The sequence below is a fragment of the Trichomycterus rosablanca genome, chromosome 4, assembly GCF_030014385.1.
Source record: "Trichomycterus rosablanca isolate fTriRos1 chromosome 4, fTriRos1.hap1, whole genome shotgun sequence".
Lineage (NCBI taxonomy): Eukaryota > Metazoa > Chordata > Actinopteri > Siluriformes > Trichomycteridae > Trichomycterus > Trichomycterus rosablanca.
The window spans coordinates 5,613,192-5,626,758 of NC_085991.1; the positions used below are offsets into that span (position 1 = coordinate 5,613,192).

At 41.2% G+C, this 13,567-nt stretch overlaps 1 protein-coding gene across 1 annotated transcript in view; it reads right to left on the bottom strand.

The window, feature by feature from the left end:
• asap1a (ArfGAP with SH3 domain, ankyrin repeat and PH domain 1a) overlaps positions 1-13,351 on the bottom strand; it is an 80,205-nt gene extending 66,854 nt beyond the window's left edge. The window contains exons 1-2 of the mRNA XM_062993867.1: positions 13,291-13,351; positions 8,388-8,514 (exon numbers count right to left, since the gene is read on the bottom strand). Of these exons, the coding sequence (XP_062849937.1) occupies positions 8,388-8,514; positions 13,291-13,349 (186 nt within the window). The 5' untranslated portion in view covers positions 13,350-13,351. The remainder of the gene's footprint in view (positions 1-8,387; positions 8,515-13,290) is intronic.
• Positions 13,352-13,567: the final 216 nt, after the last annotated feature.

A 13,567-nucleotide genomic window follows, 5' to 3' on the forward strand; every position in this document is an offset into this window, starting at 1 on the left:
GATGCACTACTTACACGGACATCACAGTTTTCGCTGACTAAGCTAACACAGTTTATTCAGTCTCATTATCAGTCAGAATTAAAGCACCTCAGTAGGAGCATTTTAACGGGATCTATTAATTAAAAGACATGCCCTCTTCTCAGGAGTGTGTAAGTAGAGAGATTGCGTTTTTCTCACATTTTTGCTAAATGTGAAACATAATTAGATGCAGTTTTTTGGCAAGGCATCATGGGACTTTGGATGATAATAATATAATACACTGATCAGCCATAACATTAAAACCACCTCCTTGTTTCTACACTCACTGTCCATGTTATCATATAGAAGCACTTTGTAGTTCTACAATTACTGACTGTAGTCCATCTGTTTCTCTGCATACTTTTTTAACCTGCTTTCACCCTGTTCTTCAATGGTCAGGACCCCCATAGGACCACCACAGAGCAGGTATTATTTAGATGGTGGATGATTCTCAGCACTGCAGTCACGCTGACATGGTGGTGGTGTGTTAGTGTGTGTTGTGCTGGTTTAAGTGGATCAGACACAGCAGCGCTGCTGGAGTTTTTAAACAACGTGTCCACTCACTGTCCACTCTATTAGACACTCCTACCTAGTTGGTCCACCCTGTAGATGTAAAGTCCGAGACGATCGCTCATCTATTGTTGCTGTTTGAGTCGGTAATCTTCTAGACCTTCATCAGTGGTCACGTGACGCTACCCACGGGGCGCTGTTGGCTGGATATATTTCTGGTTGGTGGACTATTCTTAGTCCAGCAGTGCTGCTGTGTCTGATCCACTCATACCAGCACAACACACACTAACACACCACCACCATGTCAGTGTCACTGCAGTGCTGAGAATGATCCACCACCCAAATAATACCTGCTCTGTGGTGGTACTGGGAGAGTCCTGACCACTGAAGGTAACAAAGCATGCAGAGAAACAGATGGACTACAGTCAGTAATTGTAGAACTACAAAGTGCTTCTATATGGTAAGTGGAGCTGATAAAATGGACAGTGTGTGTAAAAACTAGGAGGTGGTTTTAATGTTATGGCTGATCAGTGTATAATATAATGGATAGCCCTGTATATTATAGCATGGTCCCTGATGCAGAACAATTCCCCGGCAGCCTTTCGAACCTTGTGACAGGGCCATGTGGAGTCCAGCAGGAGAAAACCCCTGTGCTCTTGTCCTTTCAGGTCAGGTGTGTAGTGGCCCATGTGTAAGTAGGTTAATCCGCTCTCTGCCTCCTCGCCGTGCTCCTGGAATCACCGCCCAGGAGAATAACCTCGTTCTGCTACATGAGCTCTCGGGTTATTCTTAGATCATCACAGATCTTAAGCAGGTCTGGAAGTGGCTTTCTAAGATTTGCTAAGAATTGCTTCTATGACTTAATAATCTCCTGTTTTATATATAGAAAAAAGCCGTAATCCAATTCAATAACCTGAATAAATTCACACTGATGTGTATCAAGGGCACTGAATTAAAAAAAACACAGATTCACAGATATTTAAAGAAAAGTGCCAAATTTCACAGCAGTCATTAAATGACACTCATAAACTGGAAGCAACATACACAGCACAGCTACCTTAACTCCAGCCGTATGCATTTTGTCACCTACACTTCGACGAGTGCAATGCGGATCAGCACTGTGTACGGAGAGACACACCCTGACAGCACTCTTTTCCCATCTCTGTGAAGGCACCATCAATCAGCCAGCAGAGGTCGTTATTGCATTAGTTATGAGATCCGGCTTTAATATCCCACCCCTATCTGAACAACAGGCCAGTCGTCGTTCATGTGGCCACTCAGCCCAGCCGGCAGGCAGAGCTGAGACTCAATACGATGTATTCAAGATCCCAGCTCTGCTTACAGTGTGTGTTTTTACCGCGGCGCCACCTGAGCGGCGAAAGCCAATATCTTCAAATGAAAAAAAGCAAACCTGGAACAGTACTGAATCGTCAAGGAAAATAACTGCCAGCTTACCAAAATTCCTCCAAGTGCACAATGATGTGTCATCCAGGAAGTCCAAAAACACAGATAAACATCTAAGAAGCTGCAGGAACTGACTGAGTTCAGATAATATCGACAATTATGATTCTAGCATTGATATCCGTTAAGAGAAATGCATGGCAAACACTACTGTCATCCAGGAACAACATACAGGTTCCTCTAACATTTGCCCTAAAAATGCCCAATGTTGCCCATGCCCATGCCTTTTCTCGTCTCAAGACAAACAACATTTGGGTTTCGGCGTGAACGAGTCAAAGCCCTGACTTGAACCGTACTGAGATGCTATGGCAGGACCTTAAACAGGCAGTTTAAGGTCCTTTAAAAAGCCCTTTAAAGTGGCTGTATTAAGGCAACGAATTAAATTCCAAAATTCCTTTACAGCGATGTGAAAGACTGATCTGATCTTCAACTATCAAAAGTGGCTGCTGGTGCTGCTGGAGGTGGCAGAACCAGTCTATCTTAACCAGATTAGAGAAAATTAACTTTCCCCAGAGGCAATGACCTTAAAAAAAGTTGGTTTTAGTGTTTTGTTCTGGATGTTTCTGTTCTTTAGAAATCTTTCCACTTAAAAATTAAGCAAAGGGGTGAAATCTTAGCTCTGCTATTGGTTTGGCTGGGAGCCTGTTGAGTGGGAGGGTCAGAGATTCCTTATTAATGCTGCAATTACGGCCTCTGCTGGCGGGTCGATGGTGCCTGCACAGGGACGGGGAATAATGGACGGCAGTGCGTGAGTCTACATAAGCGATACTGATCTCCATTGCGGGTGAAAAAGAGGCGGTGTGGAAGGGGGCTTATTAGGTGGCCCTCTTTGCCCACTGTAAAGATTTGCACCAGTGGAGGAGAGATATACAGGGTAACTGGATATGATTAGATTAAGAGAAAAGGGAAAATGCATAAATAGAAATTTAAAAATCAAACTAAAAATATGAAGAAAAATTCAGGAAGTAAGCAAATGCTTTTTTCATTCCACTGTACATATTTAGGAGTTGTAGCCTAGCGATTAAGGTACTAGACTGGTTCAAGCCCAACCACTACCAGGTTGCCACTGTTGGGGCCTTAAGCAAGACCATTAACCATAAGTAAGTCACTTTGGATAAAAGAGTCTGCTAAATACAGAAAATGTAAAGATTAAATTACAATCATATGTTTGGCTCCTTGTTATCAGCTGAAATGTCCTAATAATTTCTACGTATATCTAATTTAAAGAAAACCAAATGTCAGCAAGCACACCTAATGCAGCAGACTGATTTTTATTCCTTCCCTCCGTGCCTGTTTTTTGCCGCTTCTTAAGCTCGGGCTCATGAATAAAAATGAGACGTTGCCAACTAGGTCATGGCAACATGGAGCACATCTGAGTTCATTTATGTTGCGCGGCGTTTGTGTTATTCACTAATTAACTAGGGAGGATCTTATTACATGAGGACTTTCTACAAAAGACTGTGTATCCCAAAAAAGCTAAGCTGATGGATCAACTACAAAAAAACATTGTTTATAACAACAGTACAAGTAAAATACATTCTTATGTTCATCTATTTATAGTAACAGATGAATACATTTTTACTTTAATTATTACATATGAACAGTTGCTTGTGGGTCTGAGAGCTTATAAAGCCACAATAAGACAAACTGTCAGTGAATAAAGGTAATTTGATGTTGTTACAGCTCACTTCCCCTCACATTCACATGCTAGATTAGATTACAGGATTTAAAACTGTGCTAAATACTTGCTACTTATTGTAGCTATATTATCAATTTTCATTTTACTGATTTTAAAATTGTAATCTCGTTTATTAAACGTATATGATTTATATATATATATATATATATATATATATATAGTTTTCTCCCCTTTTTCTCTTTTTTAGCGCGTCCAATTGCCCGATTGCGTCATGCTTCCTCTTCACCAATGCCGATCCTCGCTCTGATTGAGGAGAACGAAGCTAACCCACGCCCCCTCCAACACGTGGGCAACAGCCGTATGCATTTTGTCACCTACTTTTTGACAAGTGCAATGCGGATCAGCACTGTGTACGGAGACACACACCCTGACAGCACTCTTTTCCCATCTCTGCGCAGGCGCCATCAATCGGCCAGCAGAGGTCATAATTGCATTAGTTATGAGAGAGAGACCCTATCCGGCTTTGAATATTCCACCCCTATATGAACAACAGGCCAATCGTTGTTCATGTGGCCGCTCAGCCCAGCCGGATGGCAGAGCTGAGATTCGATACGATGTTTTTTACCGCTGCGCCACCTGAGCGGCAAACGTATATGTAAACGTGTATTTTTTACTGATTGATGATGAGTGTCATTAAAGGTGCCATTAAATAAAATGTATTATTATTAATATTATTATTATGATGATGATTAAGTGAGCACCCTAAAAAAACACCAAGAACAGAATGTCTAACCCGAAAGAACTTGAAATGCAAGAAAAAGAGTGACGGACCTGAAGAAATCCCACTCTTACTATAAAAATAACAATTAAAAAATTCTGCACACAGAATCACAGAGCAAATCAGTGTTCTCCAATAACACAACAAAGTCCCAGTAAACACAGAAAGGATATTTATCGATAGATTCAAGCACTGGGTCTCTTGTGCACTATTATTCACCCTCCAGTCTCAGTACTTGGTGGAACATGATTTTGCCTGGATAACCTCTAATTAGCGATTTCGGTAAGAGCTAGCAAATTTGTGAAACCTCTCTTGTGGAATCTTCACCCATTCTGACGTTTGCTCTCTTTAAATCCCACCAAAGATTTTCTCTAAGCCCGCTCCAGGATATTCCAGGACTGATTCCCTAACCAAGCTTTGGTTGACTTGGAAGTGTGCTTGGGATTATTGTCCTGCCAACTCCTGCAGCAGAAAAACATCCCACATCATCACTGACAGACCTCCATGCTTGATCATGGGGAGAGAATTCTTCTGGTCAGAAGCTTCATCTTTCTTGTGCCAGACAAACCATTTGGCCAAACAGTTCCAGTTTTTCTGTAGAATTACGTCAAACACTCTGCAGGACTATCCAAATTCCTTCTAGCGTATTCCAACCGACCCTTCTTGTGGTTCTCGGTCGACAGTGGCACGCTTTGTGGAGTTCAGCCATAAAATCCTTGGTTGTTAACAGATCATTGTATGGTTGCCACTGACACATTAGTACCAGCCTTCATCAGGTCATCCTGTAAGTCTTTTGCAGTAACACTGAGGTATTCGCGTCTTGGTGAGACTGCTAAAGCTTCTGGACGAAATAGCGAAAATTCTCCAACAGTGAGACTCCCAATAGCCTCTCTAGCTCCTTAGTTTTCACCATGGTTGCAACACGCCTTAAACATTTGAATATAACACATCACACCTGAAGCAAATGAAGCATGGTTATTGAGTTCCCACTGATTTAATCATGTTGTAACCCAACTTTAGGTCATACAAACAGATCAGTATGGATTACACTGACTGAGGATATTTGACCGAGCTTCTCTAGAATGTTATTTGTTTTCATTTTAAATAACTAATTTTTTTCCCCTTTTTTTCCCCCTTTAGCGCATCCAATTGTTCAATTTGCATCGTGCTTCCTCTCTGTCTATGCCGAACCCTGCCCTGACCGAGGAGATCGAAGCTAACCCATATCCCCTCTGAAACATGAGCAGCAGCCAGATGCATTTTTGCCACCTGAGTGAGGTGAGTTTGGCGCCACCTAGCATTGCATGCGGAGAGACACACCCTAAGGGCACTCTTCCTCATCTCTTGTGCAGGCGCCTCTAATCAGCCGGCAGAGGTCGTAATCGCATTCTGACAGAGAGAGACCCACATCCGGTTCTTTGTCCCACCCCCCCAACTGAGCAACCGTTACCCATACAGCCACTCAGCTTCGAACCGGTGAAGCACAGCTGGATTCGATACCACGTACTCAGAATCCAGCCCTGGTTGCAGCGTGTCTTTTTACCGCTGTGCCACCTGAGCGGCTTAAATAACTCATTATTGATTAGTCATTAAACTGCTGTCCCAATTAAAGCTTTCTATTAGATGAGAGCATGATTTTTCATGATCTATATGGGCCGGTTTTTCAGTCATTGCTTTTCCTAATCAGTCCTGACCAGACTCCCAGTTCTTGCTGCTGAAAACTGGTTCCCATATCAAGACACAAACATCACATTTTAGTGGAGATGGTGTTGCCTGGCAAACATATTATTTAAAAAAGGACTTCCTGCTGGCTTTTGGTGGAACACCTTGAATATGCCTGACCCCTGAGGGAGTCAGAGAGACAGCTGGTGTCACAGTAGTCCTTCCAACAAGTGTCCATCTAATGTTATCACGTTTAGTATATTTAGAGACGTGGCCCTGACCTAGGTAATGCGGCAGCTGTATAATATTTTCCAAGCTTAGAGCCAAAATAGACTTTATTTCAATTTATTCCCTGAACAGTCTACCATACTGACAGACCTCAAAAAGATGCTTACAATAATTAAAAAACAGCGGATCCTCACATTATGTACACTGACTATTAACAAATTTACAACAACAAAGTTGGCCAGAAGACTGATTTGCTCTATTTAAAATGTACAATCTAAGACAATAATATCAAATAAAGCAATAAAAAGTCATTGTAGTTCTAAGCCCAGAGAGCAAAATAATTCTGACAGCATCTAAATTCAAATCATATTTCTCAAATGAATGTGGACAGAATCTTTGACCTTCAACAAGATACACGGCTGCAGTTTAAAATCCAGACAAATGATGTAAAGACAAAATCTGCAAGTGATCAAAACTTGTCTGATCCTGAACATGGCGGTGTGTGTAATCCAACCAGAGCAACAACAACATCAGCCTGTAATCCTGCCCAGTAAAACCGTTATTCCACTGCAGCCTGTAATCTACATGCACCAGGCTTTCATTTCAGCTGGGCATCAACAAATACCGGGCACACCCTGCATGCATCACTTTTTTGAGAATGACCCAAGCCTGGATGAAAAAAAAACAACAATCCTGAATGAACAGAGTGTTTGATTTGATGTTTCCACATGCCTGACCTCATCTGTGCGAATCGTGGTGCGAATCTGAGGTCGCAGCATGATTAGCTGATCAAGAGAGCGAGCTCGGTCTTGAGCTCTCCTCTCGAATGTGTAGAGGAGGTGGGAGAAAGGAGGATGATAGCCAAGCTGTCATCTATCCTGGACAACACCACACATCCACTACACGAGTCTGTAGGGGTCCTAAAAAGCTCCTTCAGTACCAGACTCCGACACCCCCTGTCCTTCATTCCTGCAGCCATCAGGGCTTACAACAACATGCAATATATCACTCATATCTACACTTACATGTCTATAGTGCAATACAAAGAGTGCAATATGTAATCTATTATTCATATGTTTATCTTGCCTTATCTTGCCTTATCTTGTCCTGTCTTATCTTGTCTTATCTTATCTTATCTTAACACCAGCAACCGAAGGAACAATTAAATGATCTGCTGGCACAGATCCTGTACAATATCAAGTCAGTGTGTTGAGTCTATGTAGGCAATAAAGTATTATCTTATCTTGTCTTGTCTTATTTTATCTCAACACCAGTAACCAAAGAAACATATACATTATCTGCTGGCACAGATCCTGTACAAGATCAAGTCAGTGTGGTGAGTCTATGTAGGCAATAAAGTATTGTCTTATCCTATATTATCTTGTCTTATCTTGCCTTATCTTATCTTATCTCATCTCTTGACACCAACCACGAAGGAACAATTAAATGATCTGCTGGCACAGATCCTGTACAAGATCAAGTCAGTGTGTTGGCAATAAAGTTTTGTCTTATCTTATATTATCTTGTCTTATTATGTTTGATCTTTTCTTGCCTTATCTTGTCTTATCTCTTAACACCAGCAACCAAAGGAACAATTAAATGATCTGCTGACACAGACCCTGCACAAGATCAGGTCAGTGTGGTGAGTCTATGTAGGCATTAAAGTCTTATCTTATATTATCTTGTCTTGTCTTATCTTATCTCATCTCATCTCTTAACACCAGTAACCAAAGAAACAAATAAACGATCTGCTGGCACAGAGTGTTGAGTCTATGTCAACAATAAAGTCTTATCTCATCTTATCTTATCTGATCTCATCTTATCTTATCTCTTAACACCAGCAACCAAAGGAACAATCAAATGATCTGCTGGCACTGGTCCTACACAAGATCAAGTCAAGTGTGTTGAGTCTATGTATCTTAAATTATCTTGTCTTGTCTTGCCTTATCTCATCTTATCTCTTAACACCAGCAACCAAAGGAACAATTAAATGATCTGCTGGCACAGATCCTGTACAAGATCAGGTCAGTGTGTTGAGTCTATGTAGACGGCAGTGATTCATGGACAAATGGAGATGAGACAGGCCCTTACCTCCTCCAGCACGCTGACCGTGTTCCTGCAGTTCTGTAAGCGGGTGGTGAAGCTCGATGTGGTCGGGGAGTTGTAATCCTCCGTGGTTTCGGACAGAAACTCGGACACGGAGATCTGATCCGGCATCCTGGCACACGCGATCGCCCGGTAAAGATGGAGGAGAGGGTTTTGATCAGAGATGCAGCAGCATTAATTACAAACACAAACTGCTTACCACGGCGGAGCGAGCTTTCCTAACGCAAATCGCAATGCGTAAAATCACCCAAACGCGGCGGACTGTCGGTGCGGGCAGCGCGCTGCGTACTCGGACAGACTGGATTCGGGTGTAATATCCACCTTCTGTCCTTTACTCCTCTCTGATCGCCCTCGTCTCTCTAAATACTAACAACACCACGGTTCTCCTTTAGTCTCCCGGTTATAAGATGCTCGGCGGTTCAGAATTCCCTCCCCATTTCGCGATCCACAAACTCAGCGTGCTCTCGTTTTCCTCTGCGCTGTTTTATTTTAAAGCATCATTGTTTTACTGGCTTGTTTAGTGACAGTGATTTCATTCTGAATGTTTAATCCTTTCTCTCTTTATGCGCTTTTCTCCAGTTCAATTCTCCTGCTCGCTCTCTGCTCTCTTGACATGAGCGCGTGCACGCGTCCCGAAACCCTGCCCACCGCCGGTCACGCGCAAAAACCAGAAGACTGTCTGCGCATGCGTCCTAGTGCAGCTGCTATCCCAAAGCGCATATGACGAACTATTGTAGCATAGATCTTCCACACATGCATCAATTATATCATTTTTGATCATTTTAATGCCACCTTTACCTGCCTAACAACAAATACAACATTTAAACTTTCACATTACATCAGTTTATTAGGATTTTAACGTCATGTTTTACACACTTTGGTTACATTCATGACAGGACACAATACACAAGATTCACCAATTCACAAGCTTAATGTCAAACCCAGTCATGGACAATTTAGTATCTCCAATTCACCTCACTTGCACATCTTTGGACTGTGGGAGGAAACCGGCGCTCCCGGAGAAAACACAAGCAGACACAGGGAGAACATGCAAACTTCACAGACCCGGATCGCTCCTGACACATGGGGATCGCACCCAGGACCTTCTTGCTGTGAGGTGACAGTGCTACCCACTGAGCCACCATGCCACCCTCACATTACATTACATGTCACACTCACTGTCCATTTTATCAGCTCCACTTACCATATAGAAGCACTACAATTACTGACTGTAGTCCATCTGTTTCTCTGCATGCTTTGTTAGCCCCATTTCACCCTGTTCTTCAATGGTCAGGACCACCACAGAGCAGGTATTATTTAGGTGGTGGATTATTCTCAGCACTGCAGTGACACTGACACGGTGGTGGTGTGTTAGTGTGTGTTGTGCTGGTATGAGTGGATCAGACACAGCAGCACTGATGGAGTTTTTAAACACCTCACTGTAACTGCTGGACTGACAATAGTCCACCAACCAAAAATATATCCAGCCAACAGCGCCCCGTAGGCAGCGTCCTGTGACCACTGACGAAGGTCTAGAAGATGACCGACTCAAACAGCAGCAATAGATGAACGATCGACTCTGACTTTACATCTACAAGGTGGACCAACTAGGTAGGAGTGTCTAATAGAGTGGACAGTGAGTGGACACGGTGCTGCTGTGTCTGATCCACTCATACCAGCACAACACACACTAACACACCACCACCATGTCAGTGTCACTGCAGTGCTGAGAATGATCCACCACCCAAATAATACCTGCTCTGTGGTGGTCCTGTGGAAGTCCTGACCATTGAAGAACAGGCTGAAAGCAGGTTAAAAAAAAGTATGTAGATGGACTACAGTTAGTAATTGTTGAACTACAAAGTGCTTCTATATGGTAAGTGGAGCTATTAAAATGGACAGTAAGTGTAGAAACAAGGAGGTGGTTTTAATGTTATGGCTGATCGGTGTATATACTGATGTAGCAATTTCCAGTTGTGAGGGAGGAATTCTATCACAATCTTAAAAAGAGTAATTAGCTGTCAGATTTTACTAATAAGTTGGACTGCCTTTCAGTTTTGGTGTTTTAGAGCACTAAGGTGTGTCTGTACAACAACTGTGATAAGTATGTTTACAAATGTACAGCCTTCTAGACAGTTCTCAATCTTCCTAGGAATGTGGGTCTAAATTGACCAGCTGGTCCTCTACACAGCCATGTCAATGGCAGAGACAGGGGGCAGGTGGTGGAAGCCCTGTGATGGATTGGCATCCTGTCCATAGTTTTCCTGCCTTGTATCCAGTGTTTTTGTCTGAACCGGACCTGCCATGACCCGGATTGGGCAACTGGTAAAAATCCAACAGGACAACCAACAGGACAGTTATGCCAAGCACACCGGTAAATCAACACCAACATCAGAATGGCTAAAGAAGAATTACATTAAAGTCAAGACCACAACCCCATGGAGATGCTGTGGTGGGATCTTATGACAGCCGTGCTTACACTAATGGCCTCAAACATTATTGAACTAAAGCAGTGTTGTAAAGACGATTGGGCCACAATCTGAATGGTTTCTGAATGTTTGTTTACTTTATTGAAATCTGTTGTAATTTTTGATGACATCTGAGGTTATTTGCTTAATAATCATTTTGTCAGGACCACAAAATTGTTATTTTGGCTCTGAAAATTAAAGGAGAGTGTACTTCTCATGACCTAGTCACAATGAAAATTAACTCTGAGGTTGCACAGCACCAAGATCCTGGTGACCCGGGTTCTGTCACTGTCAGTAAAGAATTTTGGCATGTTCCCCTGTGTCTGGGTTTTTTATCCAAAAGAATGCAGAAGGTGGATAGTTTTGAATAAGTAAAAGAATGATTAATGATGGTGTGGAGCCCTGCAATCAACTGGCACCCTGTCAAGTGTGAATTTCCGCCTTGTGCCAAGTGTTTCCAGGTAGTGTAGGACTGAAGCGGAGAAAATAGATAATAAAAAGAAAAGAATGTAGATGCTGAAATCCCTCATTTTTGAGGTAGTACATGATTGTTGCTGTAGTTTTTATCTTTGAAATTTACCATAATGTTTGACAATATTATATAAAATGCTATTTATTTACTGCTTTTACTGTTCATTTGTGTATATAGCCATGTAAGCAGCTCTAGTGCCAATAAATAACACCTTTATATATTAACATAGTGATTATTTGATACATACATCTTAATCTCATTGTAATGCTGCCATCATATACAATAATTATTTAGTCAGTTGTTTAACACAAATCCATACTAAATACAGCTAGTCAATGATCATTAAAATTAGAAAGCATTGATTGTTTATAATTAAACGTATTGATGGTTGTCTCTCAGACCAATCACACGTCATGTACAATTAAATTCTAATGCAGAACTGGGGTTTGTTGGCACAGTGGTTTTTTTCGGGACATTAAGCAGAGCTGTAAGAAGAATGTAACAGTGAAATGTTCACCCTCATGAGCTGCATCCGCTGGTTTCATTAAGACGTAAAAGGAACTGTAAAAGATCATCTTTAATATAAGGTGAAGATTCTAGAGATATATATTATTATGAAGACCCAATGAAACCCTTATCAGTATAAAGCTGAGGAAAACGGACAATGAATGACTCAAGATATTCAAATTAGTTCAGACTTAAAACTCAGGAGGGCACAAATTTATATATTTGAAAAAAACATAGCTTCTTTATTCAGGGATATTATGGGATTATTTTGAAAATATGACAACTGCTGGCTCAACAATACACATACAACTAATAAAGTTTATTTTGTAGCATTGCCTCCTTTTTTTTGTTAGCGATTATTATTGACTACAGATGGTGACTTCTCTGAGCCCATATACATCAGACTAAGTCACAAGCATTACCACAGGGACTCTAGAAAGATCTCAATTGGAGCCAGTGGCATTTCTGGATGTTGCTGATACACTGTCTAACCAGTATTTCAATAAGAAAATACTTTTATTTGAATAATTTCGGCAATGATTAATAAGCCTCAGCTGGTGACAGCTTTTAACCCTGTTGCTGTAGCTTCTAATTTCTTAAACAACCATGTTGGAAGATATTTTTATGGTTGTTGATTTAATATATCTGTGTTTCAGAAGGGTCATATTATTGCCCTACATCAAGCAAAAGAAACAACAGAAATTAATGCTGAAATACTGGAATACAACGCATTATTAAAACCTGAATGTATATTGGTGAAAATATTGAATATCTTTACTTTTTTTCAACTAAATAAAGTAAATGAATGTTTTCAAATTAATGCTTTAAGTCTTATTTGCATTTTAGCTACTGTCCCAACATTTTTGGAACTGCGTATTTAAAGCCAATCGATGATCTGATCATCTAGCTTACGCCTCACCTATGCGGAAAAACTAGAGATATTTATATTTTTCCAGACTTGTATTTTTTTCCTCAGGTCTGCTGGACTTTTCTTTAATCATGGCATAGTGTTCCTGTAGAAAATTTAAGGTGTCAGTGTTGCTTTGGTAGAGTTCACAAGGGCATTATGAATGCTGGAAAACTTTTCCTAAGTAAATGTAATCATGTTTTACAAAATATGTTGCATTTTACTGAAATTCTCTTTGTGTCACACGTTTTATGATCTAAAGTCATTCATTTTACACCACTGTTCATAATGTCTGTAAAGCTTGTTCCTCTTGGAATCACAATAAAGATTAAAAACTGTGCCAACCAACCCCAGTTTCTTCAACACTGGGGCTGCAGGACTGCAGGATCTTCTGCAGCATGACTCGAAAAGAACCATACAGCCTACTGATGGTTGATGCTCGATATGGAATGATTGAACTGAACCAGGAATAAAAGTTATACAGAAACTTCTGTGAGCAACCTCATTAGAAGTGTGTGGACATTTGTAACTCACCGGCTCCATAGAGAATCCCTGGAGGAGAAGCTGGATAAACGTGAGGATGAAGCCCTCATGACTTTAGTGGTCACCTCAGTAAGGAATTCTGCGATCAGATATATATAAAACCCATCTTTAGACCTGGACTCAACACAAGACTATAAGGCTATATATTACAGACTCTGTATAAGAGCTGGTATATATGCTGGTATGTATAGATCTATATGCAGCTGCACAGATCGAGTGAACCACGCCTAATAAACTCACCGACACCGCCGCACTTTCAGCCGCACTT